The sequence below is a fragment of the Exophiala oligosperma genome, assembly GCF_000835515.1.
Source record: "Exophiala oligosperma strain CBS 72588 unplaced genomic scaffold supercont1.3, whole genome shotgun sequence".
NCBI lineage: Eukaryota > Fungi > Ascomycota > Eurotiomycetes > Chaetothyriales > Herpotrichiellaceae > Exophiala > Exophiala oligosperma.
The window spans coordinates 3,767,624-3,789,540 of record NW_015622820.1 but is presented as its reverse complement, the minus strand read 5'-3'; the positions used below and the strand labels follow the sequence as shown (position 1 = coordinate 3,789,540).

General features: G+C 52.1%; 5 protein-coding genes across 7 annotated transcripts; 2 read left to right on the top strand and 3 right to left on the bottom strand.

Moving 5' to 3' along the window:
* Nucleotides 1–293: 293 nt before the first annotated feature.
* On the bottom strand, nucleotides 294–2,488 carry PV06_04081 (uncharacterized protein; the record flags this gene model as incomplete). The annotated part of the gene is made up of 4 exons (XM_016404929.1): nucleotides 294–1,355; nucleotides 1,422–2,348; nucleotides 2,395–2,420; nucleotides 2,470–2,488. The coding sequence occupies 4 exons, from the start codon at nucleotides 2,486–2,488 to the stop codon at nucleotides 294–296; spliced, it is 2,034 nt and encodes a 677-aa protein (XP_016265934.1).
* Nucleotides 2,489–5,424: 2,936 nt separating this feature from the next.
* On the top strand, nucleotides 5,425–7,282 carry PV06_04080 (uncharacterized protein; the record flags this gene model as incomplete). The annotated part of the gene is made up of 3 exons (XM_016404928.1): nucleotides 5,425–5,885; nucleotides 5,935–6,398; nucleotides 6,465–7,282. The coding sequence occupies 3 exons, from the start codon at nucleotides 5,425–5,427 to the stop codon at nucleotides 7,280–7,282; spliced, it is 1,743 nt and encodes a 580-aa protein (XP_016265933.1).
* A 3,175-nt stretch (nucleotides 7,283–10,457) lies between these two features.
* On the top strand, nucleotides 10,458–12,754 carry PV06_04079 (uncharacterized protein). Its single transcript, XM_016404927.1, has 2 exons — nucleotides 10,458–10,768; nucleotides 10,853–12,754. The coding sequence occupies exons 1-2, from the start codon at nucleotides 10,629–10,631 to the stop codon at nucleotides 12,345–12,347; spliced, it is 1,635 nt and encodes a 544-aa protein (XP_016265932.1). The 5' UTR covers nucleotides 10,458–10,628; the 3' UTR covers nucleotides 12,348–12,754.
* A 51-nt stretch (nucleotides 12,755–12,805) lies between these two features.
* On the bottom strand, nucleotides 12,806–15,949 carry PV06_04078 (uncharacterized protein). Its single transcript, XM_016404926.1, has one exon. The coding sequence runs from the start codon at nucleotides 15,363–15,365 to the stop codon at nucleotides 13,149–13,151; it is 2,217 nt and encodes a 738-aa protein (XP_016265931.1). The 5' UTR covers nucleotides 15,366–15,949; the 3' UTR covers nucleotides 12,806–13,148.
* A 417-nt stretch (nucleotides 15,950–16,366) lies between these two features.
* On the bottom strand, nucleotides 16,367–21,843 carry PV06_04077. 3 transcript variants are annotated; one of them, XM_016404924.1, is made up of 7 exons: nucleotides 21,543–21,843; nucleotides 21,254–21,449; nucleotides 20,025–21,205; nucleotides 18,258–19,970; nucleotides 18,108–18,209; nucleotides 18,036–18,053; nucleotides 16,367–17,983 (listed from the first exon to the last, which is right to left on the bottom strand). In XM_016404924.1, the coding sequence occupies exons 1-7, from the start codon at nucleotides 21,568–21,570 to the stop codon at nucleotides 17,835–17,837; spliced, it is 3,387 nt and encodes a 1,128-aa protein (XP_016265929.1). In that variant the 5' UTR covers nucleotides 21,571–21,843; the 3' UTR covers nucleotides 16,367–17,834. The 3 variants fall into 3 exon arrangements, with proteins under 3 accessions (XP_016265929.1, XP_016265928.1, XP_016265930.1); XM_016404923.1 differs by having other exon boundaries at nucleotides 18,258–21,205; XM_016404925.1 differs by having other exon boundaries at nucleotides 18,258–21,449.
* Nucleotides 21,844–21,917: the final 74 nt, after the last annotated feature.

The following is a 21,917-nucleotide window of genomic DNA, read 5'->3' as shown; positions in this document are numbered from 1 at the left end:
GAGCAAAGCTGACGAAACTGCCCTCAATAGGTTGTACGGATACTCCGATGATGGCGAATGACACGGTTGAGAACTCGGACGAGATCCGAGCCCAGGTTCAAAAACGCAAAGCGGCCCCGAGTGAGATTATGCGTGTGGCGGCCTTCTTGCTTTCTGATGAGGCGAGCTTCGTGACCGGCGCTGTCTATAACGTTGACGGAGGATGGGTTTGCTAGATTGTTGGTACATTGACGAAATAGTACAATGAATAAAACGGCAGTATACGGCTATAATTAGTAAAATCCCTGAGCATATTAACCGAAAAAAGTTTCCAACTTGTGATCTGCCATGACGTCGATCCAGTGACGACTGGAGCGAAGGTCATCGGCCTCGCCTGTGCCAGCATCAAACTCATCCCATACATCCTCCAGAAGCAGTTCTGCCCTGGAGAAGACTTGGCGTAAGCCGAATGATAAGCAATTCGACTGTAACCGCCGTCGAATAAAGGCCCGACGTTTTTCGAGCTCGTCTTGTCGTGCAAGTGTGGATAACACTATATTTTCTGTTTTGTCACGCAGGCTTAATTGGCCAGGAAAGGCGGGCTTTGATTCCTTCGAGGCCCGTAGTACACTCCCACAGATGATCAGTAGGATTGTTTGATACAAACCACACGTGGATCCCTCTGGGATGTCTTGTGCATGGCTGAGAATTGCTCCTGAGAGATCAAAATACCAGCGATCGAGGCTTATTGTTCGTGGAAAAGGGCGACTTTCAGGTGTGGAGGCATCGGCATCATCAAGCTGGGAGTCCAGGAGGCTGGGGAAGTTTCGTTGTAGTTCGAGCAAGATTGCAAATCTACACATCTGTGAGAACGCTTTGAGTTGCCGATAGGTAGAGGAACCGAGGGTCTTCGTGTCGAAAGTCTCATCAGCAGGGATTTGGTAGTCGACGACATATTCGGCCACTTCGATTGCATCTTGTGTGACTTCGGAAGCAAGTACTTGATAAGACTCTCGGTCCTTCCAGCCAACACCGACCATGTTTCGCAAAGTCCTTTTCTGGCGTACACAGATGCCGACCCTGGCGAGCGTAACTAGTAGTGGCAGGCTGATTCCAGCAAACATATGAATGTATGTGGTTTTGGTGGGTTTACAAAATGGGTGCAGGTATTGCACCACAGTCTTGGGCTGATCCACGACAAAAGCCATGCATGCTTCCCAGTATGACATTGCGCCTATCAAGAAGTGGTGATCTGTATTCACCAGCGCCTTTTCCGGCTCCTTGCCATCCATGGTGACGTAGTTGACAAGGTATTCGCACAGTTTCCTCGCTCCGCGAAGATGTGGTAAACCAAGGTCTCGTGGATCGGACCAAGGCTTGTCGATGTCAGCTCGCTGTACTAGTAGTGTAGAGTCAAAAAAAGATAGAGGGGCCACACTTACCGCGCAAAATCCAAGAATGATAGATGCCAACAGAGTCTCTTCCAATTTACGCAGCATGCTTTTGTCGGACAGTGCCGACTTTGGGGGGGAGTCCGTCGATTGCTCGAGCACCGTCTCGATTTGGAAGACTGCCTCCGATAGGGACCTGACCGCAGCAGTGTGACATTCGAGGCATGTGGAGAGCATGGACTCGTCGTCTTGGAAGCAATGAGCAGCGGCCATACACACGACGCTCTTGTGGAGGAGTGCAGACGTGTTGAGATAACGACGGACGAGGACTTTGAAACGCTCGGCGGTGTCATCGAGCACAGTGTGAATACAACATAGGTTGTCGAAGAAGTACTGTACCAAGGCTTGATTGAACTCGCTCCCTTGCGACGCGGCTGCATCCCAGCAGTCTGGAGTGGCCACAAATGTCGCGGGTTGATCGCAATCCAACCCTGGTCCATCCAGCGTCCAAGCCCAGTCTTGTTGTTCCAAGAGTGTCATCGGTTCGTGGCTTGTCAACCACTCGCGAAGATCTTCTCGCAGTATGTCTGCGGTAGATCTGTCGTTGTCATTGTTATGTACGCCAGGGGAAAAAGCAACAGGGTCCGGGTTGTTGGTGGGCTGAGGTGGCGTCTGATGGGATGAGGACCTCGCGTCCGTGACCGAGCCGTGGGATTGTATGGGAGCAATCTGGGCTGGTTGATCTCCAAGGGTTGGCTCAAAAGCTTCGACAAGTAAATGTGGTTCCGTTGGATTGAGACTGTCGACCGCATTGGGCGGGAGTGGTGCTGAGTCTCGTGGAGGATGCAGTTTCGGTCTCCAGGCGTTGAAGACTTCGTGTTTATCGCTCCATTTGAGATGACGCTTATAGCCAGGACAGATGACGTTGCGTTTCAAGCATTGTCTGCAGCTTGGTTTGGTCTCATCGCACTTGATTTTCTGCACCGGTCAGCATTATAGCCGTTGACGAGAGGGACATATTTACCATAGAACGACATCGTGGGCAGCCAGCTAAAGAAGTGCGGTCAGTCGAGGATTGTCTCAATGGCGGGAAACTCACCTCGAGAACGAGGAGGCATGTCGACGAATATGCATGAGCGTGTATCCCATGTAATTCAACACTGATGGAACACGTGTAGAGATGATGTATAACAAGCAGATGGTGAGGATTGGGTTGAAATAACTGACTGGGTGTCTAGCGAGACGTGATAACAAATCGAATAAGTGAGGTCGAGCCATCTGCCGCTATCGCTTTGGGGAGCGAGCCAAGTAATGGGGGCGCCGCTCTTATCTATGCGCACCTCAGACTAGACCTATAACAGGGGCCCATGAGTCCCAATGTAGGCCTTGCCTAGTGGGCCTTCCCCGCACTTATCTTCCAGTTATAAGATAAGGTGTCGTCAGGGTGATTTTTAGGCACGAGAGGGGGGGTGCTCGCCGCTCTACAAGTCACCATCTCGATATCGAGTAAGATTTATTAACAGCAAAAACCAGATCCTGACATTCAGTCTACAACCATGTAGAACAACCGAAACAGCGATTTCGATGCCTTCTGGTCCGAATGGCCAAGTCTCCTTTTTTATTTTCGGTTTTCTAGAACTAAATCCAACACTAAAAACTCATCCGGGCGCGACATGTGCCTCAGACTCAATCCTTATGTACAACATTCATTTCAGGCAAGTGCAACTTGGACCGTGCCGTTTTCCAAAGTGACATCGTCGAGAGAACCATTCTTCGAAGTGCCATTGCAGATCTCCTTCCGACCGTTTCCTAGAGGAGCTGCAAACCCGTCATAGCCTGCTTTGGCAACGCTGTCCAGAACTGCGATGAAGTTGGCAAGGCCGCCCAGATAAAAGCGAGGAATGGGTTTCGGAGCCCCCGGTACGTTTGCGAATATCCACGACGGGATAGATGGGAACAAGGTGGTCTGGGCCACCTCGTTACAATGTTCGCTCCAGTCCGCCTCGGCTTCAGGAATCGCTTCGATGACCGCAGCCTTTCCCGTGGCTCGCAGTTTTTCCGCTCGTTGGATCAGCTCGTTGTTGAGATTGACCTGCATCTCGACATTGGGAGGGGCGTTTGCGAATGGCCCTTGAGGTCCGCTAATCATGAGAAGGTTGGGAAACCCAGGAACAAAGCACCCGAGGTAACTTGTTGGTCCATTCTTCCAGTGATCGGCGAGTGATTCTCCTGATCGTCCGTGAAGCCGGATCCTGGTGTAACTCCCCTCGACAGCGTCAAACCCAGTGGCCAGGATCAAGGTGTCCAGCTCATGAAATTCACCGTCGCTTGTCTTGGCACCTGCTGAGGTGAAACATTCAATCGGGGTGTCTCGAAGATTAACAATATCGACATTGGGGCGATTGAACTGCTGATAGTAGCCGCTGTCGCAGAGAGGTCGTCGAGCGTACGGTTCCCGTGGCATCAGCTTTCTGGCCTTTTCTGGGTCTTTGACAATCTGAGCAATTTTCGATTTGATGAAGCTACAGGTGGCTTCATTGGCCTCTTTGCTGGTGGCAATATCCGAGAACTCTGAAAACAAGAAGCGGAACCCATTGCCCTTGTTCCAGAGACGTTGAAATACCTCCTCTCGCTTGTCAGGATCCACTGAAGTGAAAGGCGTCGTTGACTCTGTGAACCCGAACGCAGTGGCAGTTTTCGGGAGGCTCTCCACGATCTCGTCGTAATGATCGTTCAGCCACTGGCGATACTCTGGCGTCACCGGTCCATTGCCACTGGGCACACTGTACTGAGGAGATCTCTGGAAACTGACTAACGATTTCACTCGGGGGGCGAGGGCGGTGATGACCTGCACTCCCGTGGATCCATTACCAAGAACGCCGACACGCTTGTCGCTCAAGTCGAAATCTTCTCTCCAGCGGGAAGTATGGCAGATTTGTCCTTTGAACTCGTCCAACCCTGGGATGTCTGGCAGTTTTGCGGTGGAAAGTAACCCCAAAGCAGTGATCAGGTAACGGACCACAAAGACTTCGTTGGTGCTGGTTGTCACGGCCCATTTGTCTTGTTTAGCATCCCAATCTGCGCTCAACAGTTCGGTGTTGAGTTGGATGTCCTTGCGAAGGTCGTGTCTGTCCACAACGTGTTCAAGATATTTCAAGATTTCCGGCCCTTGTAGATAGCGGTGGGTCCATGGGTAGGTTCTCAGGTCTTCCCTGTCCCAAGTGAAGCGAAACACGAAGCTTTCGCTGTCGCTCATGGCACCAGGGTACCTATTCCAGTACCAGGTTCCGCCAACACCCCCGGCTTTATCGATGACTTTGACCGAGTATCCGAGCTTGCGAAGGCTATATAATTGATAGATGCCGGCAAATCCAGCACCCACCACAAGGGTGTCTAGCTCTGTGGTTTTGTTGTCGACAGTCATCATGACAAGAAGAAGTTTCGCTCCCGATACAAATTCATAAGGCTGGAATGTTCATCAAGGGGTCAGTCTTCTGCAGGGAAGCCCACGAAGAGTACTATATATTTACACTCTCCAGCGTGCATTGTGTCGTTGGCGGTCCACCAATCCAGCGGAGCACAGTCCTTTCGATGTCCTCGCAGACGGCCCAACGTATCGAACATTCCTTGTTCACACTCGCATATGCCGGTAAGAAGGGAAATGCATGCCTGTCCATCCTACCAACATTGCCAATTTGAGTATGGGCAACTTGGAAAACTGTGACGGCTCGACAACCCAGAACAGGAAAATCTAGGCGGGCGTTCGAGACAGGCTTTCCAGCCACCACCAAGCCTAGAGATCCCCAAGCTGTCACCATCGCCTAGATAGCCGGCATTAGTCATTTCCCCGGGTTGCAAAGTGGGGCTCTCTTGTGCAGACTCCGGAGTCTCTGCCGTGTCAATCACCGCCCAGTGATAAGGGCCGCTTAAACTAACAATTTAGGGACTAGTGGGCATCAATGGGTTTGCTGCCGCGAAATTCATCTCATCTTCCCCAGATACACGGACTCCACAAACCTCTCTGCTGAAATGAGAATGAACGGTACTGAGGAGGATGGACGACGTATACGCGAGAGGTTATCTCGCATATAATCATGAGGAAGACACCAGGGACGTGAGCATGGGCGCCTCACCTCTCTACGAGAAATTTCCTTCTACTATTCAACATTACCACACAAACGGTCATACCATGGGCCCTTCACCGACCAACATCGAGCCTGAGGCTGTCGGGGCCTCCAACCCTGAGAACCTATCGGCGGACGAACTTGAACTTCGTGCTCAAGGCCACGTAGGTGAACTACCACGCCAGTTCGGCATCTTGTCGACCTTGTCTCTTGCCTTCACCATCACCAACTCTTGGATTGCATACTCGGCCGTGTTCGCCATCCCTCTTATTGCAGGCGGAGCAACATGCGTGGTGTGGAGTTTGGTGATTGGTTTTGTGGTATGCAGTATCATCACCCTGGGTCTCGCCGAGTTGGCAAGTGCATATCCAACATCAGGTGGACAGTACCAGTACGAACATCTCCAAAGGTGATTGAGGACTCGATTAACCTGCTCTTAGCTTCTCCTTCATGGTTGCGCCTCCCAGATTCAGAGCAGCAGTATCGTACACCATCGGCTGGGTGAGCGTCTTTTCCTGGTGGATGCTTGCGTGCGGTTCTTGCATCTTCTGTGCACAAGCCGTCGCTGCCATGGCTGCTGTCTATCACCCGGATTTCGCAGCCACACAGTGGCAAATCTACCTCATCTACGTGGCTCTTACGATTCTCTCCACGGCTTTGATAACGTTGTTTCCCAAGCAACTACCTATGGCGGAGATTGTTTGTTTCTGGTTGTCCGTCATCGGATTCATTGTGTCCACAATTACTGTGCTGGTAAGAAGCGAACATAAACAGACCGGTCGAACTGTCTTTGCCGACTGGAACAACAACAGTGGTTGGGTCGACGGAGTTGCCTTCTTTATCGGCGTTGGCCAGGGCATGTTCGCTTTCATTGCTCTTGACGCGGCGACCCATGTTTCTGAAGGTAAGTACTTCGAGTCCCAGCTGGACTCTGAGACAGAGACTGACTGAGATCTCCCCCCCAAAACAGAAATGCCCAATCCAAGGAGAAACGTTCCTCGAGCTATGGGCCTGACCATGGTCATCGGAATGATCACTGGCTTCGTATGGACCGTCGCGTTTCTGTTCTCCGCCACGGATCTAGATGCGGTCATGAGTAGCCCGTCACCGTACTTGACCGTTTATTTTCAGGCCATCCACAATGATCCGGTGGCTCTCTTCTTTGCTGTCTGGCTGTTTCTGGCGTACGTTTCGGCCACCATCTCCTGCTACGCAACGTCGGGACGCCTGGTCTGGGCCTTTTCCCGAGACAATGGCCTACCATACAGCAAATTCTTCAGCAAGGTCCACCCTACATTGCAGGTGCCGGTGAACGCGACGGTTTTGACCTGTGTCTTCGCCATCTTTTACGGTCTCATCTACATCGGGTCCACCACCGCATTCAACTCCTTCCTCTCGATATCCATTTTGGGTTTGAACGCCACATACACGGTTCCTCAGGCTATCGTTGTGATCCGTGGCCGTGACAAGATCTTGCCACCTCGACCTTTTGCGCTGGGAAAGTGGACCGGGTTATTTTGCAACATATTCTCCAGTCTCTGGATTGCTATGTACATTGTGTGGTTCTGCTTCCCCACTGCCCTGCCGGTAAAGGCTCAGAGCATGAACTATCTGAGTGTGATTGCTGTGGGCGCACTTTTCTTCATTGGACTGAGTTGGTTCTTCGGGAAGCGCAGGACATTTACCGGTCCAAAGGTGGTGTTTGATGGTATACACGCGACTGCCAGTAACAACACCCAAGAATTCGAGACCGTTGAGGCTGGCCAAGGAGATTTGAAAGGTCATTGAGCAGACATGCAGAGGACCTACGAAGCGTGACACTGCTTGGCCGGCGAGTAGTCTTCAATCTGCAACGACATTGCTTGTCCTTGGGCCGCCTGATTCCATGATTGTGAAGTCTTTGAATTGGGTAATGGAGGAAATCGAACACTTGTCATTTCGGTGGATGTATTGTGGTTGACCGGTGACAAGGATGAAATCGGGTAACTCAGACGGTATATTCAACGTCAGATACAAGTACCAGAGAGACATAGAACTTGGGCAACCACAACTGTCAATCTCGAACAAAAGCGGCCCCACCAGTCTTTTCCTCATTGACTTAGACGACTACGATGATTTAGGGTAGAAGAAATTTGTATAAGACCGGACACTCAAGTCTGGAATTGAGGCGGTAGACGGAATGAAACTGAGCAACCCAAAAGGGGACGATGGCATAGGCACAGACACAGGCAACGTCGACGATGGCAGATGCCATTTTGGGATCCCACGAGGAAAGCCTATCCAAGCGGAGATTGATGATGATCCAGAGGAGTGAATTGTGGGAATCATCACTCCTGCATCTTACCCAGCCGGTCAGCAGTCAGGGACATTGTCAAGCTGTACGGTGCAACAGGTTGTGTGTGCGAGAATTCACTCGTAAAAGAGTCGGGGGGGGAAGGGGTCGGGTAAAATTACGCCACAGGGTTTAGTTCGTATCAAGACACACCCAGAGCAGGGAGTAACTCCACACGTACCTTGCAGTAGATATTGTGCCTGGTCAAGGACCCTCTTGCCCACAGAGAGAGAAAAAGAAGAGGAAGGAAGAGGAACATATGATTCGCTCCACCCCGTGATAGAGTGGCTTCCTTGTTACTCACCAACCAACCGACAAGAGCGAACGAGCACAATCAAAAAAACCATGATATATATGTTGTGAGACCGACTGGGGCGAGTGTTTCATCTATGAGTACACTTGTCTTGTCGTCGCTGTGTCAACAACAACGATACCAACTTGTTCCAACACTCGACATCACAGCCACACAACCGCAATGTCCTCTTTCTCGGCTTCGTCCCTGAAGGACCCGAGTCTCTTCGTCGTCGACAAGACTTACATTGCCGGACGATGGGTGTCTGCCAAGTCAGGACAGACGTTCGAGGTCAAGAGTCCGACGACCGACGAGGTCATCGGGGCGGTTCCGGAGTCAGGGTTGGAGGATCTGAACGACGCCATCGAAGCCGCGTCTGGTGCATTGGAAGGTTGGAAGCGTCTGTCCGGCCGGCAGCGAGGGAGGATTCTCCGCAGGGTGTGTGAGCTCCTGACGGAACATCAAGAGGACCTCAGTACCATCATCACCCTGGAGAACGGCAAGGCCAAAGCCGACGCCACAGGAGAAGTAATGTGAGTTCTCCGTTTCTGATCTTGACTGGCCGACGACGACGAGACCTTTACGGTGTGAACCAAAAAGAAATGAGGTTGGCGTACTGACACACAAACTCCTCCCCAGACTGTCGGTCAACTTTTTCGAATGGTATTCCGAAGAGGCGGCAAGGATCTATGGAGACGTGATCCCGAACAGTAACCCCAACTCTCGAACTCGAGTCGTCAAGGAACCCATCGGCGTGTGCGGCCTCATCACGCCGTGGAATTTCCCCCTGGCCATGGGCGTACGCAAGATCGCCGCCGCTCTGGCGGCGGGATGTACGATAGTGCTCAAGTCGGACGGACTGACTCCCTTCTCATCCAACGCTTTGGCCGTGATAGGCGAGCGTGCTGGCATCCCCAAGGGAGTCTTCAATATTGTGACGGCAGGCGCTCGAAACACCCCCCAAATCGGCCTAGCCCTCTGTGAGTCGGACATTGTCAAGAAGATCTCGTTCACAGGATCGACGAGGGTCGGCAAGCTGCTGTATCAACAATCTGCACAAACCCTGAAGAAGCTCAGTCTCGAACTCGGCGGTAACGCAGCGTTTATCGTCTTTGACGATGCGGATCTCGAAACCGCCATCTCCAGTCTACTCGTCGCCAAGTTCAAGGTCACGGGCCAGACGTGCGTGTGCGCGAATCGAATCTTTGTCCAGCAAGGCATCTATCAGAAATTCAGTCAAAGATTGATCGAGGAGGTCAAGAAGTTTCGAGTTGGGAATGCACTCAGCGTCACTGACGGATCCATCACTCACGGACCACTTACCAACGGCACTGAAAAGGTGGAATCTCACATCAAGGACGCAGTCAGTAAAAAAGCGAAAATCCTGCTGGGCGGCAACAAACTTCCATCTTTGGGTCGGAATTTCCACGAACTTACCATACTCGGCGACGTCGACGATACCATGCAAGTCACCAAGGAAGAAACCTTTGGGCCAGTCGCGGCCCTCCTGAAATTCTCTTCAGAGGAAGAAGTCATCAAGAGGGCCAACAACTCGGATGTAGGTCTGGCGTCTTATGTCATGACGACGGACCTCGCAAGGTCGTACCGCGTGAGTGAGAGGCTGGAGACCGGCATGGTGGCCATCAATTCGGGAGTGGTCTCGGACGCCCCGGTCCCATTTGGAGGCGTCAAGCATTCCGGGTTCGGCAGGGAAGGTAGTAAATATGGACTGGACGACTACCTGACCGTCAAGATGGTCGTGACAGGGGGGTTGTGACGTGGAGACAAGATGACAGAGATGACGACCTACATTGTTGTACATCTAAGACAGTGAATCCGTAGAAAAGTCACCATACTCCATAGGGTGCTTGACGGAGTCAGCTCAAAGAATGTTTGAGGGTATGAATGGACAAGTCTACCTAGCCATAGGTACGTCTTGTCTTCACCAAAGTTGTCAAGATACCCCTGCATAGACGACATTTATGTTTCGCCGTATATAGAGTACGGCGGAGTTCCCTGCCAGGTAGCACATGCAATGCTTTTCATCTGCACTTGTCATCGGCGCGTTGCACTTGAGGCTGCGTCGGCTTGTTGTACTCGGTAGGTTTTCTGGAGGTGGTCTGGCTGGGTATGCGACACGGACGTACGGCGTACCACCTACTCCTTGAATCATCACAATAAGGCGAACCACAAGGCAGAAGCAAGTAAATCGCCAAGGCTGACGTCGTTTGATTTCCGCTGACTTCATAACCCGAATTAAGCTAAAACGAGCGGAGTAAATAATCTTTGGAGCGCGATTCGGATGGCAAGGAGCCCGAGAGAAGCGAATTGCGCTGAGAATCACACCAGGTCGTCCCATTCCCAAGCCCAAGACCAACATTTTATCTCACCGGTGATACAACTCCTGAACTCCCGGGAGACATGGACGACTTTCGTTATTCTGTCTTGTTTTTCCTGCGTTGATATACCCTGGTACCCTGGCCAACCTTGATTTTCATTTTCGTTCCACCATGGCCGTCGCCCACTCTGATGGCGATACGGAAGGAAACCTCCTTCGTCCGCGTCCTTTGAGGGCCTTGCCTGAAGCATTGCGGGCAGCCGGTAGTCACGGCCTGAATGGTTTCACCGAAGCTCCTTCTGGGATTTCGAGGTTAGATTTGCGCTTCCTCCTCCTCCTCCTCCTCCTCCTCCTCCTCCCCAACCGTTTGCGTGGTGCTAAAGTCTAGAATCGCAGTGGTCGATCGACACCCATACCTCAAGATGCGCCTCCTTCGGTGCAGTCCATTTCCTCCGCTCGGAAGCAGGCTCGAGCCCAGGCTAAACACCGCCTGTACCACACGATCGTGTACAAGAACCGAGTCTCTCACTTCGACCCCCGCAGCGACTATCGGGATTTCCGAGGCTTCTTTGTCCTCTTCTGGATCAGTCTGACCATCATGGTCATCACGACCGGACTGCGGAACATTAAAGAGACAGGATACCCATTGCGGGTACAAGTGTACGAGTTATTGTCGAGGAACGTGGTGTCCATGGCTCTGAGTGACGCCGTCATGGTCTCGAGTACCGCCTTGAGTCTGGTCATCCAGCGATGGGTGCAGGGTCAGACCGGAATCTTGCGCTGGAAACGGGCAGGGATCTGGATCCAGAGCATATACCAGGCGGTGTGGCTCATGCTTTGGGTGGAATGGCCGTTCCTGCTCGGCTGGACGTGGACGGCGCAGGTCTTTTTCGCTCTCCACACCCTGACCTTTTTGATGAAGATGCACTCCTACGCCTTCTACAACGGCCACCTCAGCGAGACCCAACGACGCCTGCACGAGCTCGACAAGCCCGAGACCGCCGACCGGGCGAAAGCCGTCATCTACCCCAGCTCGCCGTCACGGCAGTCGCACGAGAGCGACCCCGACAGTGGCAGCGAAAAGAGCGCCGAGGAATCCCTGGAAGAGCTCTCCCAGCTCCGGCAGGACCTGGCCACCGAGTTGACCTCCCCCTTGGGCCGGGTCACCTACCCCGAGAACCTGACGCTGGCCAACTACGTCGACTACATCCTCTGTCCGACGCTGTGCTACGAACTCGAGTACCCCCGGACTCCGCACATTCGCTGGCTCGAACTGTCGCAAAAGACGCTGGCCGTTTTCGGCTGCATCTTCCTCATGATCACCGTGAGCGAGGAGTTCATCACGCCCGTGCTGGCCGAGTCGGCGGTCCGTCTGCGCAACAGTACCTCGTTCGCCGACAGTGCGCTGGTGTTGTCGGAGACCACCAGCATGATGTTGTTCCCCTTCATGATCACCTTCCTGTTGGTCTTTTTGGTCATTTGGGAGTACATTCTCGGCGCATTCGCCGAAATCACCTGCTTCGCCGACCGACACTTCTACTCGGACTGGTGGAACAGCAGCGACTGGCTCGAGTTCTCTCGGGAGTGGAACATACCCGTCTACCACTTCCTCCGGCGCCACGTCTTTTTTTCGTCCAAATCCTACGTCTCGACCCCCATAGCCATGACCATCACTTTCCTGATCAGCGCCCTGGGTCACGAACTCATCATGGGCTGCATCACCAAGAAACTCCGCGGTTACGGGTTCGTGGCCATGATGCTGCAACTCCCCATCGTCGCAATCCAGCGGAGCCCCCTGATCCGAGGTCGGTGGGTCTTCAACAATGCCGCGTTCTGGTTCAGTATGGTTCTCGGTCTCAGCGGCATGTGTAGCTTGTACGTGCTCGTTTGAGGAGACGAGCGGAGTCGAGACGAGAGAATGAGACATTGTCTCCCCCCCAAAAAACGGATGATGATGTTCATAGTGACGAGTAAGCACCAACGGAAAAACTTGGTGCCCCCAACACTTTGCGAATGCGGATGCGAATGCGTGTAGGACGAAAGGATGACCAGTCGGCTGACCACTCTTGTTCCTACCTACATAAATCATGCCCTCGGAGCAGGCATCCTACCCTGCCCGCTGCCTAGCTACAATGAAGGCTGGCTGTTCTAATGTGTAAAACTATTTTTTCGGAAGATTGTCGATATTTTCTTCTTTGGAAAAGAAGAGTCAAACAATCATCATAAAAGGTACATACCCAGATATACATACGATCTTCTTCGCCGCCTAAAAGATGAAACCAACCTATTGTACGGAACACCCAGTGACGTTTCTGTCGTCGACAGCACGTAAAAAGATGACAAGTATAATGAACATCTTGCTTGTATTCTGACATTGTACGGACACTGGGTCCCTGACTAAGCCCATGCGATCAAACACTCCTACTGTAGCTTGTCTGCCAGCACTCTCAACTCCCATGTGGACCGGTAAATGCATTCATCACATACTCCAACATCATGTACCTTGAATGACCAAGGGATCGCTTAACGACAAAAAAAACCCACGACATCGCATGGATCTCAAACAATATCCCAACTCCCCAAAAAGCGCAAATAGCCCACAGTCATAGTCGTGTTCTCCGTAACTCCAGCCTGGCATTGCCAGAACCAGCTCGAGACACCCGCAATCTGTTAGACTGCAGATAGATTTCCATCACATCACAACACAGCCGCCGCTGCGCGCACGGCGTCGTCCACCGTGGGCCGGCCGCGTTGCATAATCCAAACCACTTCCTTCGTCGCCTGTCCCCGTGTCTTGAGCCGCACCATCCTCATCGTCCCGGACTCGATTTTCTGCTTCACGGGCTCGACGGCGTCTGCGTCTGGAGTTCCATCCGTGGTTAATGACACCCACCTCTTCACTCGCCACCATCCAGTCCGCCCACTTCTCTTCCAGACGTGCCGCAGCATTCCACCGGCCAGTTACACATCTCTTATAGTGCTCCTCCACGGTCTGCTGCCAGCCGTAGAACGCCTTGAGGTGGATGATCTGGCTCGGATAAAGCAGCTCTTGGATCTCGATCACCTTTCTGTACTTCTTCTCATCACCGAGTTCCTCCACTACTGTCTGGACGACGGATTTTTTCCGGCCCTGCATGACTCGGCCATTCCCTTGGAGGATCTCGCGAACGCCAGCCCATGTCACGTTGGCGCAATCAAAGGCGACCAGTTCCAGACCCTTTTTGGGTATCTGCGACCTCTTGGTGGTACTTCCTCGTCTGCGAACTTGTTCTGAAGCTTCCATGAGGACGAGATCTGAGATTTTGGTGTTGTCCAGACAAAGAGATTTGATTTCTGGGCATGCCTTCAGTAGAGGGAGCACACCCACATCGCCTATCAGCTCGCAGTATGATATGCTCAGATGCTCCAGGGTGCTTGCCGCTCTGGCCTTGGATAGATTGATCAACGTTGCGTTCGTCAATTGGTCAACCTCCTCCACCTCTAGATGAGTTAGTCGATGTGTCGACTGCAGAAGATCCTCCAGCGCGTCGTCCGTCAACGCTGTATTCTGGCAAAGACGAAGCCCTTCCAGGAATGGAACATTATGGGCAAGGGCTCTGACGCCCCGGTCGGTAAGACTCCTGCATCTCGAGATATCTAGGTGCCGTAGCCTACGGGGTGGCACAAGGGGTCTGTCGGTGAGCACATCTCGCTCCGGGTCCAGGCCGTGAACCATTATTTGCAGAGCCTCGTCCGTCAAACTCTCACAGTGCTGAAGAATAAGTCGTTCAAGAGTATTTCTTTGGAAGAGTTCCAGCATGAAATCCGTATCGTCCAGTCCTCTAACCTCAGAGGCTCGTAGATCTCTCAAGTTTGGGCATGATTGAATCACTTTTCTGAGACCCTTCGTATCAATCTGAGAGCACCAGTCGATGTTCAGTAGCTCCAGTTGCGGGCAGTGGCAGGCAATGATTTTCATGGTAGCGTTGTTAATGTTTTGCATACTAGGCATGTTGATATGGACGAGCCTCGGATTTCTCAACAGAAAGAAGTGTATAGACGATCGTTCGATTTTGCATCCCTCGATGCTGAAATTCTCAAGATTCCTACATTCTTGGTTTGTCATTCTCGTCCCTAGACTCAACCACTGGTCGCGCAGCTGGACACATCCTCTCAAGTTGAGATTCTTGACGAACGCTCCGGCCTTGAGCATGATCTTGATCAGGGCATCAGATGTTATTTGCTGATAATATGTCTGGCAGTCGAGGCTGGTCCATAACTGCCCGTCAAAGCACATGTCATGCCATTGTTTGGATACTGCAGATACTCTTATGATTTCTTTCGGTGATAAGAAACCTAAAATATGTATTCGAAGCTCGTGGGGCATATCTTTCCAAAAATCAAAATTCGGCCGACGCAGGAAGGGTTTCTCCGAGATCTCAGGCAAGGGTGTAGAGAGGGGTTTGGACGTTCGGATGTCAAGAGGGAGAGAGGCCGTTGCGAGTTCGTTTGATTCGATCAGGCGTAGCCTGGAGTTGGCTTCGAAGTAGGACTGTTGACTTCCCGGCGTACCAGGAGTGGTTGGTGCGGTGGAGTAGGCATTGGATAGCTGGGGAGTATAGGAATTCGGTGGTGACAAAGAATACGAGCCGGTGGGAGAACCCAGAGAGACGCAGGAAATTGATGCTCTCTGGCCCGATTTGTAGACCTTTTCGCTCGACCTCGTCCTCCCCAACTTAGCCAGCGAGGGGGAGGAAGACATGCGCTGCAAGCCTTGAAGCAGTCGATGACGCCCTTTCAGCTTGACCGGCTGGTCGAAGGCGGTAGTAGCCTCGATCATCGGACTGGCGGGAGTCATCGGCCTTGGTGAGTCGGGCTGGCGTTGAGGTGAAAGAGAAGACATGGTTGTGGTGGCGGAGATTGGCTCCATGATGTAGAAGTGTTGTATACAATTCGCACTCGACCACGGGTGCACAGCAATAGGCCCCTCACGCGGCGGGGAGTAAGCGTGACGAGGCTAGGAATATCCTCGTAGTCGTACAAAGGTGCAGTCCGATCTGGAGGGTCAGAAGAGCACAGGATCAGTGTCAATCGTCAGCTGGTGGTGCTGGTTGATACGAGGCACGCCATTGAGGTCCGGAGGTCAGAGGTCAGGCGACGAGGGGTCTGTATATTGCAAGGGAACAAAGATGTAGCAGCAGCCAAGTAGCCAGGGAGTCAAAGTAGCATGGAGATCGGCAGAGGACTCGAGTGCATTCGACCAGCTTTGAACAGGCCAAGGACCTTGGACCGAACGAAGTGGAAGTACCGATGCAGGATGAAAGGTGGCAGGGGTTCAGAGCACCCCTAGCAAGGTATCGTAGAAGCGTATCGGTACAACGACGATGATACGGAGGCGAAAGACAGAAATGGGCAGTGCCAGATCTCGGGAGGATGCACCAGGCTGAGGATGGGGAGGTAGTACTCGTAATCGTGGTGGTGGTTGTGGTGGCAGCGGTGGTAAGGATGATAACGGTACTCGCAGTGTCAAGATAGAGGGTGAGTGGGGGGGTGCCGAAGGAGGGGTAAAAGGGTAAAGGGTAAAGCCCTCCCTCCCTATCAGCTCTAATCACTTGGTATCTACACGTATCAGTCGTTGCCGCTACGGAGAATCCCATCGGCCTCTACGCTCCCCCAAGCACAGTAGTGCCCCCAGACAACTACCTTTATGGAGCCTGTACTTACAGTAGCTTCAACTGTCACGGCTCAAGATCCATCCTCGTGCGTGGCCAGTACGGAGTACAAGCGAAGCGAGTCCATCGGATGCCCACAACACCCAAGTACGGACAGTGCTAAGGCGTCCTCGTACGCCGCCTCCAACTCGCTCCTGCTGTCCCTGCGCAATAACCTAGCAACTATTATTGTCACCTGTACCGGACATGTTTTGGTTCTCGTTACTTGGTATTCGGTACAAAAACAGGGAATCATCCAATCCCTCAAAGTCAGCAGAACAAGGCATCAATGGCCCTTTCGATCCTCGTACGCCATGGTGACTCTCGGCATTGTCCACCTCGCTTATATGGCTAAATTCACACCCTACGGAGCATGAACGATAAAATACCCGTATACGAGTCCAGAGGAGGAGGGGCTTTGCGTCTCCCTCGCGGTGGCATCTTGTGGGACAACCGGGCGCGTGTGCTGTAGCTCTTCCGCCGTGGCTTGGACCCTTGTTACCCCAATCGCCTCAGAGTGGCGTCGCATTATCCTCACTTACCCGAGGGAACGACCTGAATCCATATCAACTTGTGTCGAATCGACGTTCTTTGATGCACCGTTGCTCTCCACAAAGCCATCAAGGAAATACCCAAGTGGAGAGAAAGACGTGCAGTGTCCTGGTCTCGCACGCCCACCCGGTCCGCTACGAGTATCCAGAGCCAGACCCGATTCAACCCAGCGTCGATGGGCTGGAATCCCGCGTGGCAACCTCTCGCCTGGACTAGCCAGAGAAAGCGAGAGCACAGACATCCGTGGACCTCGGATTCGTGAACCATGCAGCAGTTCAAGCACCTGGCCCCAGGTTCCCTGTCCAGACCCTCGTCCTGTTACCATCTTGGAGACGCCCCAGCCTCTTGGGCATCGGCGAAATGCAAAGCTGTCGCTAGCAGAGGCGTCCCAGAGAGAACACTTCGGGGTATGCTCCAATACAATACCGGTGTGATGAAGAGCTCCGTCCCGAGAGCGGTAATGCCCTAGAAAGATCTCTAAAGGCCTCTTGCCCTTGCATTGTGCATCTGACCCTTGTCGAAGCAGGCCGTCCTCGAGAGCTGCACGCAAGCTGTACAGTGTTCATTGGCTTACCATGCTGATAAGATGCGATGTCCTGGTTGTCAGCCTGCCTTCGAGATGTGGCAGAATTCAAAGTGTTCTGTTGGTGTCCTGGGCCTATTCATAGCACCAGAAATAAAATCCTGGCTGGAACGTTGAATGATATTGATCATGCTGTTCCGCTTAACACAAGCTCACGTTGACGAATATTTGATACACGGCTGGCGCGCCTCTTCCGGAGCACAACTGCACCGGGCCTACCGAACGGCGATTTTCGATCTCGACGTTCGATCCCTACCCCATGTATCTTTTCTACAAAGTCTTCGTCTTGTCGTTCTTGCATCGCAATGTTTCCATGGTGATATCAAGTACCCGCCGTCACCCTCTCCGTCCCAAAGGCTTTTCTTTTATTGCCTCATGGGGGTCATGAATATCCAACATGTTCGCTGTCATTGTTTCGCCTTCAAATCAATTTGCCTATCATCCGAATTCGTGATTTATATGGCGTCCCTAATCGTAGATATCATCGCGCTCGTATCATCTTGCGAAGAACAAACGCTGTCGAAGGAGCAAAAAGTCCCCGACCAAGCTTTCATCAATCGTCCTCGAGCCACACGTCGTCCCGCACTGCCTCAATCGTAATTCTTTTCTCGACATCCCTGTCGAGCATTCTTCGAATGAGATCTAGGCACTCCTCAGAGAACGGCAGATACGGAACTCGTAAGGGGTGGTCGAGTATTTCGTCTGTGAGAGAGGTTAGCCTTCCACAAACGACAATCTATCGAACCATGTTTACCCAAGTTATAGAACGGATCTACATCACACTGTCAGTGTTCGGTCAAAGTTATGCGGTAAGGCAAAAACTCACTCTCCTTGTACGCGATCGTGTACAGCAAAATCCCCAATGCCCACACATCCTGTTCTTTGCCTCCATATCGCTTCCCTTGCAGAACTTCTGGTGCAGCATAATCTATTCATCTATTAGCATCGTCGGAGGTGGAAAGTTTCAGACACCCACCTATAGTGCCGACAAAGACATCGAAGGGTCCGTTCTTGATGTAAGCAGCACTTCCGAAGTCGATCAATTTTATGCGACCCTCTCCGTCCAGCACAACATTTTCGTCCTTGATGTCGCGGTGGACCACAAGCGCTTTGGTGTGTAAGTGGTGAATGGCATCGACAACCTGGCGGAAAATACTTTGACTCTCTGTTTCCGTCATATTCGTCCGGAGTTCAATGTAGTCGAACAGATCCATGCCTGGAATGCCATGCGGCAACATTTCAATGTAGTAATTCACGTCATCCTCAAAAAAGTCGATCATCTCCACTATGTTTGGATGGCGAAGTCCATCACGGCGAAGGTAATCAAGAACATGGATTTCCAACGGTACAGTGCCCAAACGCCGATCTCTGGTCCATGTATCGACCAGGATGCGTTTCTTGGTTACATACTTCAGCACCATCTTCCTGGCCTCTCCTCGTTTATAGCGAGCAAGCTTCACTTGGCCATATGCACCGGATCCCATTTCCTCCAAGATCGTAAAGTCGTCGATTGTCTTTCTTTCATGCGGTATGTACGGAGTGTGGGGAGGTGGATGGTCCAAGGGCTCATCCATAGCAATTGACTCTGCCTCATCCGGCTCATCCGAGGGAATTGACGTTTGGGGACTGTCAGTGGACCTTGTGGGTGGCGGAGATGGCAGAGAAGTCGGCGGCTCTGGTTGAGAAGGCGGTGACATAGGACGTGACTGGGGCTCAGGGCCAGTGCTGGATCCTATCATCCCGGCGGAATGAATATTTCGAGAGTAGATTATCCAGACGGCGTAGACAAGTTCGGCCACTGCAACGCTTGATCCACTGAGATCTTCATCTTCCTTCTCTTCAATGATAGCATCGTCGGACATTGGGAACACAGACTCACTTCGAACCACTCGCATCTGGACGTCAACCATAATATCAGAGCCATCATGATGTTTCGCCGGTAGTCCGCAGGGCCGCAGAAAGATATCGGTTGGGTTTTCGTATCCTTCGCGTAGTGCGAGGAGACCACGAGCTCGACGAAAACTGTGCTCCGGTATCACAATTCCATCCGACAGCTGAACGTCGTCTTCGCTGGCCAAGATGTTCAGCATGTCACCGAAACTTGGGATGAGAGTGGTAAATTTCAGGCCCTCAGGCTTCTCATAGCCAAACAACGCGGCGGCAAAGATGTTGTTGGAGCTGCTGATCTTCAGGTTGTCTGGATTGAGAACCATCACACCGGCGATGTGTGGCAAACTCGAAACTCGAAGCTGATTTTCCGTAGGTGACTTCTCGACCGTTGTGGGAACATTCACATGTTCAGCCGTTCTAGCTGTATAAAACCCTGGATGAAGCTTATCAAATGTATTCACATCTTTCAGAGGGAACTTGGGAAGCAGGCTTTGCAATGGAAGACCTTCAAGGGCCGATTGCCCCCAGATGGCTTCGACGTCTCCATAGGCATCTTTGACTGTGCCATCATCATCGACGTTCACATATGCAACATCCTCGGCAATCTCTTCTACTACCCAGATGAGACCGCCTCGCTTCTCCATGACCCAGAAGCTTGCTGCTCCTTTGGTGCCATCGCGTCTCTGAATAGGCACGATATCGCCACAGAGGAGAACGCCTCTGGATTTGGTAGGCTGGTGGTTCATAGGTTTTGAACGGCTGTAGCCACCAGAACCGTCAACCGTCTTTGCTCTTGTGTCTGAAGGTTTGTTAGCTCTAGAGGGAGCTTTACTAAGCAGTCTAGCTGTAATACCGCTTTTAGACCCAATCAATGACATGCTTGCGCTTCCCGTCCCGTTCTTGGACGGGGTTGGACGTATGTCTTCTGCAGGCTCTTCGGGGCGAGCAAGCCTGGTCTCTAGCCATTGTCTTCTTTCTTCCTGTATAATTCCCAGAATGCTAAGGGAACGCACCTCGGCTCGTGAGATGCCGAAGATAAGGCAGGCCAGATCGTTGGCAGCTAGAATAGTCCACGGAGCATCCCCCTCAGTCCGAAAGACGGCTTGGTGAGTTGGCGACCATTTGCTGCTGTGGTTGTGCACGTTTGACGGATTAGCCACCGCCGGTGTAGTAGGAACACTATTCCTGGACACGGTCACAGTGCTTTGAGGATAAGAACCATCTTCGGTGGAGTAAGGCTGTGCAAGAGCTTCTATCAACTTCTGCTGGAGGGACACAGAGTGTACGTCGGTGTAGGTCCTCCGAAGAGCTGTTCGTCGAGGGGCGCTCATAGAATCAGACCGCGTTGGAGGTATTCTCATCTCTAGATCTGGCTCACGGAATGATTCTTCGTCCTCGTCGTCATTATCAAGCGAGTATTTGCGCCGAATGCTTTGATCTTCTGCATATTGTAGTCCGGCTTCCTTCTGTGCTTGTTCCAATTCTTGGCTGAAGCTCTTATCAAAGATGTTACGTCCGTCGTGATGAGCCGGACCAGTGAGAGGCCCTGCTCCGATAGCTCGAGAATTGGTGCGACCAGTATCAATGGGTATAATGTTGGCCTTTTTGAGAAGATCCATCATTCCTTGTACCTCAACGTTACCGCTGACTCGTGCTTGGGCGTCAGCCAGAGCTGGATTGATGGCCCATTGAGACCGATCTCGCACAAAATCCACCGATTTTTGCAATATGTTTTGTCTGCTATGTAGAAATTCTTCCGATTGTTTGGCAAAAGAAAACGAGTGTAATGACTCCGACGGGAAACGGTGAAGATCCTCGATAACAGGAGACGTCGGACCGCTCAGCAGGTGTCCAGTCGAGACTGATCTCGACGAGGAGCCAGAGATCGGCATGGTCTTTGAGTGGTGTAGGGGCGAGGCGAGAAAGTCGCCATCTCCCAGGACCAGAGTGGGTGTCCGCAGTGAAGGGCCTGGCCGTCTAATTCTTCGCAGACCTGACTTTCCAAGTCCATGTTCATGGTCAAGACGCGTGGCTCTGTCTCAGTCAGAGATCAAATCACCCATATTGGCATCCGGAACACACCTCTTCAGATTGCTCGTCTCCTGCGTTGTACCAGCATCGAAGGAGAAGCGTGTCCGCGGATTGAGTAACGAGGAGGAGGATGCATCGTTTGCGGTCGGCGGCAGGTTCGACGTGCTCTTATTCTTTGGGATCCGCAGTGTCTGGACATCCAGTGTGCTTGATCTAAGAATGGGCGAGAGAGGCGGAGTGTTGTTTCCTGGTCATGATCAGTGCCACAGATCCAGATATGCGTAGTGTCGAGTGTAAGTCAGATTCGGCGAGTTTGCAGTCTCATTCTTTAGGTACGTACCATGGCTATGTCGTCCATCTTGGGTCATACTGAACACACCCTCTCAACACCACGTCCGGACCAGCTGAATGATCAGTGCAATGTGATGGTCACAATGCTATATATCCGTATAAAACACCGAAATACATTGTCCAGAAAAAAAAAGGAAAGATATCAGCACACCCCCGGTGATTCCCAGGATATTTTAGAGAAAGTATGAATGGACTAATCGGACCAAAGGTCGAGGACGGAATAATGGCATTTGATTAAGAAGAAGGACAACCGTGGGAAGCAAAGAAGAATGTCGATCACAATGACCAGCTGCGGCTGTGAGTTGTTGGTGCTCCATGGACTTCGTCCTGTGGTTGCGAGTAAAATGGAGCCTTTGGTGGGGGG